General features: G+C 39.2%; 2 protein-coding genes across 2 annotated transcripts in view; both read right to left on the bottom strand.

Moving 5' to 3' along the window:
• Positions 1–996: 996 nt before the first annotated feature.
• On the bottom strand, positions 997–8,727 carry anxa14 (annexin A14). The gene is made up of 13 exons (XM_074687520.1): positions 8,656–8,727; positions 8,326–8,365; positions 7,901–7,997; positions 7,689–7,777; positions 5,876–5,989; positions 5,657–5,747; positions 5,474–5,553; positions 5,280–5,318; positions 3,864–3,954; positions 3,690–3,785; positions 3,543–3,598; positions 1,295–1,402; positions 997–1,135 (listed from the first exon to the last, which is right to left on the bottom strand). Exons 2-13 carry the CDS (start codon positions 8,350–8,352, stop codon positions 1,076–1,078), a joined length of 948 nt encoding a protein of 315 aa, XP_074543621.1. The 5' UTR covers positions 8,353–8,365; positions 8,656–8,727; the 3' UTR covers positions 997–1,075.
• A 3,093-nt stretch (positions 8,728–11,820) lies between these two features.
• crybg2 (crystallin beta-gamma domain containing 2) overlaps positions 11,821–17,863 on the bottom strand; it is a 54,824-nt gene continuing 48,781 nt past the window's right edge. The window contains exons 15-24 of the mRNA XM_074686735.1: positions 17,536–17,693; positions 16,228–16,354; positions 16,102–16,134; positions 15,261–15,373; positions 15,027–15,156; positions 14,793–14,932; positions 14,489–14,612; positions 12,878–13,036; positions 12,629–12,788; positions 11,821–12,503 (exon numbers count right to left, since the gene is read on the bottom strand). Of these exons, the coding sequence (XP_074542836.1) occupies positions 12,415–12,503; positions 12,629–12,788; positions 12,878–13,036; positions 14,489–14,612; positions 14,793–14,932; positions 15,027–15,156; positions 15,261–15,373; positions 16,102–16,134; positions 16,228–16,354; positions 17,536–17,693 (1,233 nt within the window). The 3' untranslated portion in view covers positions 11,821–12,414. The remainder of the gene's footprint in view (positions 12,504–12,628; positions 12,789–12,877; positions 13,037–14,488; positions 14,613–14,792; positions 14,933–15,026; positions 15,157–15,260; positions 15,374–16,101; positions 16,135–16,227; positions 16,355–17,535; positions 17,694–17,863) is intronic.

The raw sequence follows: 17,863 nt of genomic DNA, 5'->3' as shown, positions 1-17,863 counted from the left end.
ATGTCTACAACTGCTACAACAGAAAACACTTCAACTGAAGCTCCACCGACTACAAAAGGTACGACTCCTCCCATTGGTACAGGTGGTATGACCTCTTCTATGCCAACAACTACACCTCCCCCTTCAAACGTCACTTCAGCAGCTCCTGCCACCGGTACAGGTGGTCCAACCTCTGTGCCGATGACTACAGCCTTTACTCCAACAAACAGCTCAACTATGACCAACCCGGCTCACTCTAGCACTGCTTATCCAACCAGCAACATGACAGAAATGACAACGACAACAATGACTTTCACAACCCAAACCATCACGACTGAAAACAGAGGCTCCGGAGTGGAAGCATCTTTGATGCTTTCTGTCGCGCCATTGTTGTTGTACACTCTCTGCCACTGAGCAGAACCCTGTAAATCCAACTAAAGACTGAAAGACCTGAGTAACTCATCTCTTTTTGAGGTATAAAAATTAAATGGATGATGCACTCCAAAGATGGTACCAAATTAACAAATAGAATCTAGAAAAATCACAACTTTTAACAGAACATTAACTAGAAATTTGAGCTGATTCTAGCTGTGCGTTGACTGTATGTGTAAACAAACTTTAGGTATTTGTTGAATCTGCTGCTCAGTCACTGTTCTGTGGGAAGCAGGAATTCTCTTACACTCTTTGTTTTTTAGTATTTATTTAAGGAAAAATGTTTTACCAACTGGTGAAATGTAGCTCTGAGACAAAAAAGGAAACAATGTTTCCCAAAGAAATTTAAAGAAACTACTTTTAAATGATTTACAGAAAAGGGGAACTTTTCTCATGAAAGCGCCACTCGTTGAAGACTTGACATCAAAGTGAAGAGGAAGTTTGGTAGCAATATTCAAAGCATGAAAAACAAGTAATTGAACTGTACTCAAATCTTCTTCCCTCTAATTTGATTGCAAGGGTCATTAAAAAAGTATATACAAAGAACAAAAGGTCATATGAAGGCAGTGGTGGAATATAGTTTTTAATTTTGCACCATAATTTGATTCAAAAAGGAAAGTAGAAATACAAAACAAATAAAAGTTTCTGGATTCAAGCATCTAAATTAATCTTCAGATCGACAGATGGCCAGCAGAGCTTGAAGATAATCTCCTTTGAACTTGCTCTGTTGGAAAAAGTGCACATGTAAACATGACTCTATGGTTTTGTACAATGTCTGTTCAAAAATGACTCTTCTCATTAAAACATTCTTAATACGAACAACACATAATCCCATCAGTGTGTGATTGGTCTGTCAAGGATCAGTACCGTGAGTGTGACCCACCTGTAGAGCTGTGTAGAGAGAGGTTCCTGTTAATTTAAGGAAGGCAGCTCGGATACACAGCAGGTCTTCCTCACAGTGAGACACCAGGATCCCCTGCACTACGGGTGCCTGAAAGAGTCAAAGTGAAGAATTGTTTTCATTTCTTTTATTTTGATGGGACAGCTGACAGAAAATGCGTGGAGGGGACCAGTCCTGGGCCAGAACAACAACAAAAAAATCTTGTCCCATCCTACTCCTGGTAAAATGACTCCCACTCCCATCCCGCTCCCATTTTTCCATTTTCTTTTAGTTTTTAGGCAAAACTTTGAATTTGATTTTCCTCACCATTCTTTTTTAGATTACTTCACAACAGGTACAGCTCATCTGCAGTAAAATTAGGAGCCATTTATTGCCTCAATCCAAACAAAAATGCCTACCTTACTGTAATAAACCCAAACATCTGAAGCTTCATTTTACTGATTTATTGAGCAGTTGGTACTGTTTAGCATAGGCAATAGCAATATTTCCGACTCCCCTGCCAGGTCAGTCAGCTTAATAGATCGGTTCTTACTTCTTACTTTGCTTTGCAAATGAATTCCACTGAACTGAAGAACTGTTGGCTTCTGGAAAGAGTAGTTCTTTTCACTTGTATTACAGTGTAGGCTAATTGGAAATAAACTAGAAAGTAGAGGCACATGTCACATATTATATTTTATCTTCCTGATTAGTTCCCCCTCCCGTTGCTCTCATTAACTTTTTATCCTGACCGTCGCAAACTTGTGCTTAATAGTAAAGTTGACTCCCATTCCATGGGAATCCTGAAAAAATGTCAGCCTATATAGGGGGAGTAAGACTTGTGTGTAAACATGTAAAGGCCAGGAATCAAACCTGCGATTGATGATGCTGATTGAGAAAACTTGTGTTTTTTGCTGTTGCTCTGCCTTGTATTTCCTTGCATGCCCACAAAAAGGAGGGGAGATGTGCTCTCCCCTCTTCAGCTTTTGGCATTCCACTTGTGCAAGGTCAGGGCGCTCCCAGAACAGTGCCATATTGTCAAATATAACTTGTTACACACACACAAAAAAAAAAAAATTAAAAAAAAAATGACAAGAATGGTCCCGACCAAAATTTCTGTTAAATTTCAGTTTTTCTTTACAAGTTTTACTATTGAGCCATTCATCATTGCATGTAAACATTAAAAAAGTTCCTTCCATGGTGTAGCAGTGTATGTCAGTTTACCTGTGTAGGACTTTTCGTACTCCAGCTGTATCAAAGTGGTCAACATGTGAGCTGAACATCTAGTGCCACCTAGTGGCACAAATGCACAAAATGGTGAGGTTGACATACAACTTCTTCACCATCCTTTTTAAGTTTGTAGGAGTGGTCAAAAAACCCAAGGGGTAGTCTTCTGCCAGTGGTTTGTCCATTCTGGACTACTGTAGAAATGTTGCAGTTTGTTTAAATAGAGGACCAACAAGAAACACAGATTGTGAAATTTAGGGCCAATGCTTTTACTCAACAGCTGGTTCCAGTGCCTACATTTTTTTTCTTTTTGCATTTAAAGACACTCACTGAAAATAAACGACAAGATATGATGTTTGTGACTTCTTCTACCCAATAAAAACCTCCTCTCTAACCTCTTGAGACTCAAGCCTTTGTTTGGTGTGTATAGTTTAAGTAATGATTATGACAACTAAACTTGGTCTTTGTAAATTAAGTTATGATTATTATTGTGTGAGAACACTGTTTTTTTTCCCTCACTGAAATGGGTTTAATGTCGTCATATCAACACAAAGATAACATGGGCAGTGTCCCTTAATGCAGCTAATAGGTCAGAGTTAAAAAAAAAGTATAATGGATCTGAAAGGCAGAAATGTGTACACAGGGCCTCGAGGCTAAACCATGAGCTAGCTTACTGTCATTAAACTGATACAACATAACCAACAAACTTCAGCTACAAGCTTTGGTTCATGACACACTGTTTGTCAGTGGCTGATGTCTGTCAACGTGGTGAACACCAGCCAATCCTAATGTTCATCTGAAACATTGGTGAATTGTTGACAAATAGCTCATTTTAGAGTTAGCGTTAGCATAGAAAGCTTGATGCAATACTTTCCATGGCTGTAACTAGGGGCATAAATTGGATACATTAATTCAAAGTTGTGTTAAAATGACTCACCAACCCATCAGTCATAGTGTTTTTTAATACATTTCATTCCCCATTTCCAAAAAAAAAATCAGAATGAGATGGAAATTTGATGCTTCTTACCTTCATTGTAGCTAGTCTTTTGGCGAGGTAGACATAAGGGGCCTGAATGCACTGAACTGTTACAACGATAAGTAATATTATCAGTGACCAATCAACACACAGAGGGCTGAATAATTTCTCATTTTCTGTATCTATGACAATATTTACCTAAAATGGATAAACCCAGTTCAAGATCTCCTGAAAAGCTTTTCTCCACAATCTGTTCCGCCATCTGTCCTCTCTCCAGCTCCACATGCATCAGCACTGTCAGGAACAGACGAAGTCAGTGGAAATTAAGTTGTTACACAGATGGACCAATACAAAAAAAGACCACACCCTCACCTTTGTCAAGATGGTTCATGTCTCTGGAGGTCAGGATGTCTATCCATGGACCTGGATCTGCTTTTTTTCCATTCAGGGACGCACAGAGGGCCTAGAAGAATAAAGACAATGTGCCTGTGATTATGAGAACAATAGTGTCGTGGTGTGCATGCTTTTCAAACAGGCCTAAACAAATTACTCAATACCTCCTTCTTTTTGAGTTGGTAATTAATACACAGCCTGTGACTTGCTGAATCTATAAACTTATGCTTAGTTGTCTTTAGCAGATGTTTAATCCGACTTCCAGCCAAACAGATTAAAATCAAGCTGATCTCAGCCAAGTATGGGGCATGTTTTAGGTCTGCTAAGGTGAGTAAACACGTCTCCTGTCACTAATGTATAGTGTTCTAAATCTGTTGGTGAATAAAAAATCAGTAAAATTAGGGCTGTTTTGAAGCCATTTATGCTTCAAAAAATAGTATAAATTCAAACTTACTGACTCTTTCAGAGGTGAGAAAACACTGGGTCACTGAGTCCGAAGATAATGTCAAATTGATTAACTTCAGTGTGGCTGATGATAGCAGAGCTTGCATCACGAACCCCCAATTGCAGATCAATGTACATGTCTGTGGTGATCACACTTCAAATAACTTCTCTCTGCTATAGATTAAAATCCTACCAAACTGATGCCATTACCTGATACCATCTGTCATCTTTGCTTATTTACATCTGGGTCATTGAGCATTAGCATAATGCTAGTAGCTATTCATTACCTGGCTGTGTCTGTCCTACACAACATTGTGTAGTCGACTTAACAATCACTTTTTTAAGCTTTATATTGTCCCTCTGGCACTCCTGTAGCAGCTTTACATGATTCACAGCTTTAAAAAAAAAAAAAAAAACCTCACACTGCAGTTTTCAAATACCCTTATTTCAGCTTCTGTCTGAAACTTTGTATTTGAGCTGCTGTCTCTTTAAAGCTCCCCACTCCACAAACCCACTTCCCTCTGATTGGTAAGACTTTTGGAGGTCTGTCAGGGGCAGACCTTGGTGTTTAAGGCCCACACTTCCTATACATGACCTCATCATCATTTCATTTAGTCACGTAAAGATCTTGAAAGCGGACCTTTCTGAGCAGTTCACAAACAGATTCAGGGATTTCTACAACATATGAATACATAGTGGTTTGAAAATCTCCTTGTGTTTAGTATGAACATTAAGCAGTGTTAAATTATATTTATACATGAAATGTAGGCAATCATACTACCCCCCTCTTTAAATTCATACATATTGGATTTTTAAAACTATTCGCCTGGCTTAGCTGCTTACTCAGAAAAACACTGTTTCTGCTAATTATAAATAACATTTCAAAATAAAACATCATTTATCAACCATAATTGTTGAAGAAAGGATTGTGTTATTGTGTTAAGTTATTACCTCAACATCTCTTTGGACCGAACTTGCAACACTGTCTTTCTGTTGGAAAAGAGGAGCAGGGCGACACTTTAGATCAGCATCATTAAAACACTTAAAAAATTTGATGTTGGAATGCTCCTCAAAATCATGTCTCATTTTTAATCAAAATTGGAAAATGTGAGAAACGATTGTGAGAAAATAAATCCTCAAATTACATTTAACAAAGCCACAACGAGCTTTGCGAAGTCTCCACTGGTTTCTCCTTTCAGCTCCTTCTCCAGGTCTTTCTTATACACTGGGAACAGACAAAAAAACAATATGAAAGAGGTTTTGGGAGGCAGGGAATTAAATCTTCTTTTCAGTCGTTAAAAAAGTTGCGGGAAAGTTTTTTAACTTACTCTGTTGGAATACTTCACTGGTTTCTTGAAGCTGCTTTCCAGAGCGTGTACACAGCATCTCTAGAAGTGTTTCCTCATCAGTGCCTAAGCCCTGCACACACACACACAGACACACGCACACATGAGTCTTGTGAAACTACAGACAGAATCAGAGGGTATTCAAGCACACAGGCCAAAAAATCTTTACCGTGCTGTACATTAATGAAAACTCTGTCTCACCGCCATGGCCTGCTGTAGGCGGTGAGCCTCATACTGCAGAGGAGGCATCAGCAGATCGAGTAGTAAACCTTCAAGATCTCCTGCCACAGCTTTCTTTACACCAGCAGAAAGATCCTAGAGGGGAAGAGCAAAGAACAACACGTTTATTTTTAACTGTTTGTGTATTTTTCTTTGTTGAGACCCAATTCATTGAATCAGACAAGAAACAAACATATCAATGTTTTGTTTTGTTTTTTAAATGCTGGAAGCTACAGTTTCCATTCTGCTACCCTTTCACAGATCTTGTTTTCACTCTCTGACCTCACAGTAATTCTGGAAATGGAGAGCAACAAAATGTCTGCTGTGTGGAATTTGCTGCAGGAGGATTTGGGTTTGAGTAAGCTGATCTTTGTAACATTTTTAACTGCAGATCAAAGGCGCTGGAGGAGGACACATCGGCTTGTGTGCTTTGACTGATGCCTTTCTGTTATGTGACCTAGACCTACACCTAGACCTAGGAGATCCCAGTCTTTCAGCTTTTGACCCTGAAAATAGCTATGCTAGAGCCCAGGTCCTCTTCAGTGGAAATACACAAAAAGGTCAATCCAGAAACACACAAAAACAAACACAAAGAGCCAAAGATAATAAATGGTAATTTATGTAGCAGCATGTCTGGTCTTTAACAAGCCCAAAACAGCACGTCACCCTGCTGTTAATCTCTCCTCACTGGCTTCCAGTAGCAGCTCAAATCAAATTTAAAGCTCTTCTTCTGACTTTCAAAACATTGACAAGAACAGCTCCTTCCTACCTGGGGTCCCTTATCCAGGTCTGCACTCCTTCTCGCCTGCTACGCTTTGCCTGTGACAGACGCCTGGTGCTCCCAGCCCAGCGCGTCTCCAAATCACTAGCCAGACTCTTCTCCTCCTTTGTGCCCAAATGGTGGAATGAATTGTCTAACGCTATATGATCTGCAGAGTCCCTTTCTACTTTTAAGAGATGTCTGGAAACTCATCTGTTCAGGGAACACTTAGCCACTTGAGCTGACCCTTCTCCTCTTTGTCCTCAGGGAGAGAATGAGTCAGAAGGTCTAAGACTCAGCTCTTGGTGAATTTTCAGCACCAATTACTGAATGTTGTTACAGGTTGAGGTATATTATTGCAGCAATTAATTGTGGTTTGTTGGCTAGATTATTCTATACTAATAAATAAATAAATAAATAAATAAATAAATAGATAAATAAATAAATAGATAAATAAATAAATAATAATAATAATAATAATAATAATAATAATAATAATAATAATAATAATAAATAAAATGAAATAAAGTAAAATAAATCCTGCACTTAATGGCAGCACCTGCAAAGCTGAATAAATTGTAGCACTGTTGTAATCATAATAAAAAGCTGATGGATGGGAATTAGACTACCATGTATACATATTTTTGTGTTTGTGTCAGATACTTCCTGTTTATGTGGTTACACATAAAACAAAATGTCTATTTTTGTTAATATTTTACAATACTTGATGGAATATGGAATCATAGTTTTATGACCCTCCCCAGGAGGTCCCGATCCTTTTATTAATAATTTCTTAGTTTATCCATCACATCCTTCAGCCCTCTCTTTAAAAAATTATGGGTTTTTACATCACATAAGGAGCTGCTCCCTGTCTAAACAAAGGTGTGTTTGACCCCTTTGGAAGCATGTCTGTAATGTTTGATCTGCAAACAGCTTGGAGAGCAAACACACAGGGTGTTACTATTGCAGCTCTACGTTCTGTTTCACTTGAGTGAATGTTGGAAACATTTGATATTAATAGATTTTCATATTCACCTTCTGTGTGCTTTCCTCAAAGGTTTGGGCGATCACTTGTCTCTGAGCGCTGCTTCGATTAGTCAGGATCCTCACCAGAGTTCTTGTGTCTGGGAAAAACAGTGTTTGGTTTTGGATTTTAATACAGAGTAATATTTGACAACAGGGCTGGGAGCGATTAGCAGAATAAAAATAATCAGATTGTGTACACTGCTGACTAACAAACCCAGTACCTTTCTTCTCAAGTGCTGTCCAGATCTCTTTGACATCTCTGTCGGGATGGAAATTGGAGAAGGGTCGGATTGTACCGAGGGTACCCCAGCACATCTCCTATAGGGCAAAGAAGAAGAATGGTTTTACTGAGACCTGGGTGTTAGGGTGCAGAGAGATCATGAAATAGGAAACAAAGCAAGAGATGATGTATTTAATAAGATAGACCCAAGTTTATCTTTTCTTTAGCTCATTTTCAATATATTAGGATCTACGTGAATATCTGTATTGCGTAATTTGTGTTGGCCAGGAGTCATCACCCACATCAAGGATTGTAGATAACACTGAAAGGCATGCAGATAAACCCAGAACACAAGCCAACGGTTTACTATCTACAACTGTGGCGTCTTGGAGTCAGAGGAAAGACAGGGTGGGAATGTCTACTTACGTAAGATCTGAAGTAATCAGGGTCCATGGCTTTGTTTTCACTGTGACAAAGAATGTGAGTGGTCAACACACTGAGATTGATCAAAGAAACATTGATTGAAACAGCATTACAAGATACACTTCTGACCCTAACCTCAAGTAAAGTGAAGGTGCTGCTAGGATTAAGACTTGTAAAGTTGTTGTTTTAATCACAAAATAACAGTTTGGTCTGAACCAAGTGGCCAACAACAAGCGTCTTTGACACTCTAAATTCAAAATGTCCCAAACAGGATTCAACAAATGCAAAATATTTTCCAGATCTTTAAAATAAGTATTAATCTATTCTTTTTACCTGTAACAGAATCCCAGGTGCAGCTGAAGGAAGGTGTGGAGGTGTAGTGGAGCTTTTTTACAACCTCCTCTAATCAGCTCTGTATCCGAGCCACTCCCACTCTTACTACAACCACACCTGCTGAACTTCAACACCCCCCGCTGTCACTGAAGCAGCTGACCAACCACAGCTCTGGATCCTCAACACTACTAGCTTGAAGAATTACTATGACAACCCACCCGTAAACTCCTCGCATTCCTCGCAGATGAGGAATCCAGACGGTCAGGTTTGAGTACGGTTGACCCGTGAAGTGACCACTGATTGATTCCAGAAAATATAAATCATGTCCCCTCAGGAAGTGGAGCTGCATTTTTAAGTTGCACCTTTGTTGTTAAACAGCTTTTTGAAGGAAAGTTATCTCTGTGAGATAGCTGAGGCGGGAAGTCTGGTTTCAGGAAAGACTGGACCGCTCACCCTCATGTATAACCTGATGGTCTATTTAGCAACAAGACCTGAAAACTGGATTGTGTCACAAGAGTGAACAAAAGGTCTTTCACTGCCTGCATTTGTGGCTGGCAGTGATTACATCTGATACTCCAAAACACCTTATCCGCCCTTTTCCTTCAGTCAGGAGAGAGACGGAGAGATCCCATTCACATTCAAAGCTAGAAGACACACAGCTACAAGTGACATTAGTGTTTGTGTCACACCCAGAAAACCTAGTGGGTCTCTGTTTAGTCATTAAGCATTTCTTTTTGTCCTTCCTCTTTTAATCTGTCAAATATGATAACCTGCTTGATGTCTTTTTCATGTTGATCTGCAGAGCTAGAGAAATATGAGACCTGTGTGTTTAGTGCAAACAAAGGTGATCTCCAACAACAGAACGATGTGATGTATCATGAGGACAGTTCAGTTCATTTCAGCTTATAAGTGCTCGGTGCTGATTAAAACAGAAGAAACGTTTTAAACAAATCAAAATTCGGAATAAGTTTAACTTCAGCCAGAATAGCAGTGGTGAATGATGCTGATTCAGAAGTTGAGACAGGCCGCTGTTAGGTGAGGTGATGATCAGTTGAAGCAGGGGTGTGTCTGTAATATTTGTATTTAGTGGCCCAACTGACCAAGGTGTGAACAAGAATGGAGGCACCAGGACTTTTAACCTCGGGGGAGGGAGAAACTGAGGGGTTATCATCGGTTAAGGAAAATCTGTTAGATTTTGTAAGCGTGGGTTTGGTATCAGTGAAGGGAATTTTGGTTTTATCACAGTTGAGTTTGCGAAAGTTGGACCATGATTTTATTTCCTGTGCAGTGAGGGAGGGAGGTGGATGGGAGAGTGGGGGTTGGTTTGGAGGAGAGGTATATCTGGGTGTCACCTGTGTAGCAGTAAAATTTGATAATAGAAGATAAATGATGGATAGATAGGACCCTAGAACAGAACCCTGGGGAACACCTGGGGGTGATTGGGATTTGGAGGTTTTAAATTGGTTGCAGTGTTGTAGTCGAGTCACCAGTTTAGTCTAGTCTCGAGTCTTCAGTGTTTGTGTCTAAATCACACTAAAATGAAATAAAATAAAATAATCAGAGATGTGTCCAAGTCAGTAAAGAACATTTAGCCCTGTTTCCACCAAGTGGTTCAGTTTGGTTCGTCTCGGCTCATTTTGGCATTTCCACCAAGAGATCCCAACAGATCCCTAAATAACTGAGATGCCCTTCTGCAGGGGTGCCAAACTAAACCGATCTGATCCCAAAAGGTGGAGCTACAACACTGCAGTCCAATAATTGATTGAAAGAATTATAACTGACATGGGACAGCGGCTGTATTTCTCCTGACCACACACAGTCTTTGAAACAAAGCTTGACTGGGCTGTGTCTATCGGCATCTAGCTTACATGCCAGCTACCACAAGGGTGGACGGTTGGCTGAGGAAAAGCAAACAGTACCAGGCCTAACCAAACCAACCCATGCTAAACGGTACTGATCTTAACCGGACTGCTTGGTGGAAATGTGGCTTTAGTATCGTATCAAGGTTTCAAGGTTCAAGGACCGAGGTTCAGTTTATCATGATTCAAAAAAATCAAAATATGAAGGAACAAAAAGTGTTACCCAGGTTTGGTGGCTTACAGACGAATAACATCGTATGTTATAAATAAACAAATAGATAATCTTAAAAAAGCAAACAAAAAAACTTGTAGTGAAGAGAAAACTGAGCAGCATGTGAATTTTACTGTGTGATTAAGTGAAGAGTCTCTACTAGAACCCTTTGTAAATGCACAGACTGTAAGTATTATGTTTACGATAAATGCTTAATTACATCAAACTTATCCCAGAAGAAATGATAAATGAAAAGGAATAAAGCATCGACTGATTAATGAGCCCTGGTCCAAAGGCAGCCCAAGCCTAAGTTCACCAGTGCATGAGCTCCAGTTCTGCAGCACTTGTTGGTTAAACTGAGGGAGGTAGCTCAAACTTTGAGTTGAGTGGTGGGCAAAATTATTAGAACATCTGACATATCTGAAAGTATTTTTTTCCCTCCAAATTTGAATCATGTGACATGTACAGACTATTTGCTTGAAGCACAAAAAATATCAGAAGTGACTTTAACGTTTGGTTTATCCGTCTTTAAAAGCAGTTACACCAGCACGTCTTGCCGTAGTGTCATTATATTCCCAGTGAACTTGAACACTAATGTTATCCCATGCCTTCTACAACTCAAGCCAAAGGTTTGGAACGTATAACGGAGCTGTCCAATTTATTTTCCAACTTGCCTTACTTAGTGGGATGGTTAAAGTCTAAACTTTAGGGGCCAGTTCATCCTTTCCAATGTTCCTTTCAATGAGGAAAATGACCAAAATCTCCTTTTGATGGTTCTATTCTATGGTGCATGGAGCATAAGGCCACATTTTGCCCACATTATTTTTGACTCCTTAACTCAGCTGAGGAGTTTCCTTGTTAAACAGATATTCCATGACTTGACTACAGTGCTGTTAGAAACTGAAGAGTAATGCCTTTATGAATCAAAATAGCTACTTAGTTTAATCAAGTTGTGATTGTGTTAACTGATGATTCCATCCTGAAATAAATCATACATTGCCATGGATACACAATACGAGTAATAAAAAAATTAAGAATAAGAAAGAAACAAACATAGATTTATTTATCATTTTATTTAATACTTTAAAACCACTCCCTCTTACATAAACTTTGACATATCTTCAGTATCAAATATTAACAGGTAACACACATCTCCTTGTAACAACTCGACTCATAACAAAAATACAATAAGAAATAGAGGAATAGAGTACACACAACCCATTTCATAACTATATCTCCCACATAATAATCATCTGTTCATACAATACATATAAAATATACCTTAAAAATATACTTATTTGCACACTACACTTTCCTTTGGCTTCATGTGTTATCTATAAAGGTACACAGCATCAGGAGCCTCTTGTTGCTAACTCAAGGAAACCAGAATAAAGCTGTAACATGGTTTGCTCTGTATTTACATGAGCAGGGAATTTTACAAACATCCTCAATAAAATACCCAAACTGTAACTTGGAGAAAGGTTTGAAGTCAAAGACAAAGTCTCAGTCATTGAAGAGAAATGACTGCTTCTTTAAATCTGGAATTGGAATTAAGGTAAAATATTCACAGGACTTTTTGAAGGCACCGATATAATTTACACTACAAAGGCAGCGGAAGTATTTGAGAAATACACTGTAGAGAGAAAAACCTGTTGCTGAACTGCTGAGGAAAGTTTTTTTCATATCAGGTTACAGCAGCTCAATCTCCCACTGTTGGCTCGGTCTCTCCTCACTCTCTGGCATTATCACCACATGGTCCTTGTCATAAGTTTTCCCACCTGGAAAAAAAGGATAGTTTGTTAAATTGTTGTGTTAGGGCTAAAACCAGGACCATTCTTCTGCAAAAGTGTCAAATTAAGTGAGTATCATGCTATGAACCAGTGTCCATGTTTTTTTTCTTTACCTTTGACATCCAGCACCATGCCAGGGAACGTCAGGCTGCTAATGAGGCCTTTCATCTTGGCTGTCCAAGTCTGGATGGGCTGCCGCGTCTCCGTCCACAAAACCACTTTGGCTGCTGGCTCAATGTTACCCATCACCTGGAGGCTCATGGTCGGGGACATCTGTAATGCCCGTTTGCAGTTTATTGTAAGGATGGATTCAATATTAGCATCTCAGAAAGAATTGAAAATTTCTATAGATCATACGTTACCTTGCTCTTAATGAAGCCGTCCTGATAGAACCAGATGTCACTGATGCCCTCCACTTCTGGAGTCACAACAACTCGCCCTGATTTCATCTCCTCCACGCCGCCCTGGATGGACAGGAAGTGGCCTCTCTCTGTGTTCTTGATGCGGAAGAAGGGTCTCTTCTGCAGTAGTACAAACAAGAAAACCTTTGCTTCAACATTTTCATACATATCAGGGCATTGCTAGTTGGTTTTGTTTTATGGCTGATACAACAGAATACAATACAGTACAATAGGGTATGACATGATGAGATAGGGTATGATACCCTAAGGTATGTTAGAAACATGATCCAATACGTACACTGAAAACCATTGTTAACTTTTTGGTCAAAAAACAAGGAACACCTGGTTTATTTTATTCTCTAGACTACACAACATATTATGATACTATGTAAGGGGTGTGAAATGATGTCATCTGGTAAAACACTGTACCATATGGTCTATACCGCAAGATCTGATATACGATACGGTATGATCTGTATGGTATATTAGATATGGTGCGTTAGATTCGTACCATATGGCCCAGTAGATACGGTAGATAGATATGATACAGATGAAATTCTCAGTAGTTGATGTGATTTGTTTCTGTGATGAAAGTTGAAATTCTATTCTGAAGCTGAAGTTATACTGATGTAAGCTAACTGCTAGCATATCAGTGCAGTTTCCCATATACGTTAGCATCAAGCTTGCGCTATTTTGTTGTTTTGGTAAATAAGGTGATTTATACCAATTTAAATGTACTGAATATGAATCTCCTGAGAGAGAGCAATGGACATTTCTTCATGAAGTCAGTTCTTCAGTAAAACTTCAAGCTGAAAATCCTGAATCAGAGTTCTTTTGGGAAACGTTATCTAACTGCTAAGCTAAGATAGCTGCAGCAGACTAGTCAACATAAGGCCCGGCGGCTCCCGCACAATGTAAAGAATTGAGAAGGGAATCGTTAAGCACAAAGGCTAACGATATCAATGGATTGAAATGTTTCTTATCGGTTCTCAACAGGAACCGGTTTTTGATTCCCATCCCTAAATTTGGTTTTATAGACCAAGGGTCCAAGAGTTCACAGATGATGGAAAACAAATGTCAAATATTAGAGGAACAATATTATGCAATTGTGTCAGTTCTGTTCATAGACATATTACATGCTGACTTAGTATGAACAAACATTGTTTTAACAAAATGCATGTGGTTTAACTATTTTGTCATTTCCTGCAATAAATTTAAAGTTTGGACTTGTTACATCCTGCACTTTGGTAAAATTGTTGGATTTAACAGGAAATATTTCTCACTGAAGGTTTAAACCATTTTCCCTGTCCACTTGATTTGCTGTTTTAGAGGGTAACTAGCTACCAAAGGTTTTTTTTTAATAAAAACTGACACAACGAAACATTTTGTCCTTTTAATTGATATTCGAAAACTCCTGTTGTGATTCAAACAACAAAAATGCACATTATCCTGAGTCAAAAAAAAGTATTTGGATGCTTTTTTTGTTGTAAAGAATTATTTCGTGATTGTTAGCTCTGATGCTAAGTGGTTATGTTGGGGAAAAAAAGCTGTACAGGTGATCTGTTGACAAACCTGTCTGACTGGGTACATCGATCCCACAGTCTGCAGTGAGCTGAATTTGGGCCAGTTGGTGATTTCAATTGGCTCTAAGAGGAACTGGCGCCCCCTGTAGTTGCTGTGCTCACATATCACCCAACTGCAAAAGAAGACAGAAAGAATACCCTGATGAATATCTCAACTTTGAATTTTTGAATGATGAAGTTGTTACAACTGAAGGTCTAGTACTGCTACTATCAAAATTCAGCAAACAAGTCTGATCTGAGTGTTTAACTTGGATCGCTTTAGTATCTGCAGTAACAGAAAACCAGACGCCCACCTGCCGCTGTTGACTCTAACAGACAGAATGTGGTTGTTGAAGCCTTCTTCCACCATGCTGACTACCTCTGTCTCTGTGGTGATCTCCCTGCCCTCCAGACACTCGAGGCCGAACAGAGAGATGGATGGAACTGAGAGCGTCTAGACAAGAAGAGATAGATGAGAAGAGGTCAGGTGTGAACAACACAAAGGGTGGAATACAGAGTGGTAGTTTTATTGGTGTGTGTTTTCTCACCAGTGGCACGACTTTGAGAGAGCGGATGGAGCTGCCAGACAGACAGCCCATGCTGGTGAGATTGGGGTAGTCTCCTTCAGAAAGGACGTACAAGTTCCCAGAGAACTTTTGATCCTCATAGAGCGCCCAGCTAAAGCACAGAGACATCAAGTGTGTGCAAGAAGAAATTAGCTTTTAAGGTCTTCCTTAACTAGTTTAAAACTTTCTTTCAGGATAAAATAGGTTAATGCCTACCTTCCTCCTGACACTCTGCAGGACTTTGTCAGTAATTTTTCTGGCACTGCTTCCTGGTTGCGATCAAAGACGTGACACTCACCCTGGAAGTCTGGCTGAGAGTAGAGCATTACCTGACAGATGGAGAGTGTTAAAGGTAAGACACAATCTCAAGCCCTTTACTCTTTTATCTTCCACCCTTTCAAGCACTGAATACAAAAATGCTGAGAGTGAATTATTCATCCTCGTTTTTTTTAGCCGTTGGAGTTCAAGTTTTGTCTACTTGTTCCCTGATTTAAAATTCTTCTTAGGACGCAGTCCACGGCGCTGACTGTTCAGTATTTTACTTGCAGTATTTGAATATTAAAAAGGTCCAAACAGAGACAAGTGTCAGGATAAATGATGCACCCCAAGGATTTGTCATTTCATGGCATGTTTCAGAAGACAAGAGTTTTCTTCTGCATGGAACTAAATGCAGATGTAGTTCCTGACCCAATACGTGTCAAAATAAGAGGTTGAACTTTTGCACTGTGCGGCAAGAGTTAGAACATGGGGGAGAAAAGGAGAAAGTTGGGGTAGTGATGCCTCTACATGTCAGATTTTTATATGACAAAATTCTATCTACAGCCCCTTGGGTATCAGAGATGTGCCTTTGCTTCGAAAACCTCCTGCATTCCAATTTTATTTAAGTTTATTCTGACAGAAACTCATTTTTGTGCAGGGACATGCAAGCCCAGTACATAAATTCAGATATTTACATGAACAAGATAGCAGTTTTCACCAACAAACACAAAAGAAGTAAACAAATATTTGCACATGGAAGACTTCAACAGCAAAAACTCTGCAAGCTAAGACAGTATACCTGAGCTCTGAACCTGGAGCTGCCACTTGGAGCCTGAGAGAAACAGCAAACAAAAAGCATGTCAGACATTTATACAATAAGGCCTTCCCGATAGATTTGTTTTCTACTCTTCACAGTCTTCCTCACCAGCAGGATGGGCTGCACGGAGCAGATGCGATTGTCTTTGGAGCCCCAGTCAGCACAGTTGTTGTAGAAACCTTTCTCTAAGATGTACTGGTGTCCAGAGAAGTCTACATGGGAGTAAGCTACCCACCTGGTGGAGGAGAGAAAGAGTCATATAGTGACTATGCTGTGTGCTGCTGATCTTTTGATTATTATTTATTTAAATACGTATTTGCAGCACTCGGGTCCAAAACAAATTTCCATTAGGGGATCAAGGAGTGTACTGTAATTGCATCATATGGTAACTTACTAAATTGTAATGTTCCCTTTTATATCATATAGTGTTATATGGTGCCATATCAAATCAAGTTCTATCATATCACACTCTATGGTTATCCTGTTATAATAAATTGCTCCTTATAATGTGTCTTATGTTATTATTATCAAGTACCAAAATGTGTTTCACATTGAATCATGATATATTTTTTCATTGTATTGTACAATACTGTATCATACCCTAATGTAACTTATCATAATGTACGGTACACAATTATATTGTATTGTATCATAACGTTTCATATCATATCATATCATAATGTACAGTACTGTACCGTATCATATCGTATCGTACCCTACCGTATCGTACCGTTCCGTACAATTCCATTTTGTACTGGATTGTACCACTGTACCATATACTGTACCGCCGTATAGCATTTTGTATTGTATCATACCATACTATATCCTATAGTATTGTACTGTATCACATTTTGTTATATAGTAACCTATCGTAACCTCTTGTATGGTATCATATCACATCACATAGTATTGTGCTGTACTGTACAGCATAGTACAACGCTATGGTACCATATCATCTATTATCATATAGGACAGAATCGTACCAAAGCCTTGCCCATATCATCCTTTTGTATAGTACCGTGTGATATTGCAGCTTAGCTTATTACACTGTATGGTACCACAGGGCAGCCTATCCTATGGTATCACATAGTATTGTATCATATCATACTAGTACATATGGTATCAGACTTGTAGGTATTGAATCATTACAGGTAAGTATTGTATCAGAAGACAGTTCCCGCCCTTTGGCCAACTTCCAAAAATAAGAACTTGAATATTACGACTTATCGGTCATAGACTTTTTCCAAGCAAATATTTGTGTGTTGTATCGAGTTGTGTTGTGTCCTACTTTATTGTGTCATATCCTGTCTCAACCTGTGTCATGCCAAACTGTATGTCATCCTATCAAAATGAATCCCATCTTATAGTCTGATTAGTGATTCATAAAAGAAGTCAATATAGTGTTATGGTACTTACGCCCCACTCAGCACATGGATAGAGCGTGTGTTGGTTTTATATTGGAACAGTTCAACGTCAGGAATGGCCTCCATCACTTCAAAGGTGTTTTCCTCCTGCATGCCCTCCTGGTCTTCTTCTGGCTGCTCAAACATCACCATTAGAGGGTCCATCAGGTCCTGCAGGGGAATGAAACAGTGGGTTAACTCAGCTGTAATTATATTTTTGGGTCAACATTTGCCTGGATTAAAATTCTACCCTTTGTTCAACTTGGTCTGATATACTTGGTTTCTGATACAAGAGAAAAACTAAGAGACCAAACTCTCATAATTGTGTCTTTGTTGGCTTA

This window comes from Halichoeres trimaculatus, unplaced genomic scaffold, assembly GCF_033239565.1.
Source record: "Halichoeres trimaculatus isolate MK-OKI-2021-1 unplaced genomic scaffold, fHalTri1.1 fHalTri1_scaffold_14, whole genome shotgun sequence".
Classification (NCBI taxonomy): Eukaryota; Metazoa; Chordata; class Actinopteri; order Labriformes; family Labridae; genus Halichoeres; species Halichoeres trimaculatus.
The sequence above is the reverse complement of the archived record's forward strand: the minus strand, read 5'-3'. Positions and strand labels throughout refer to the sequence as shown.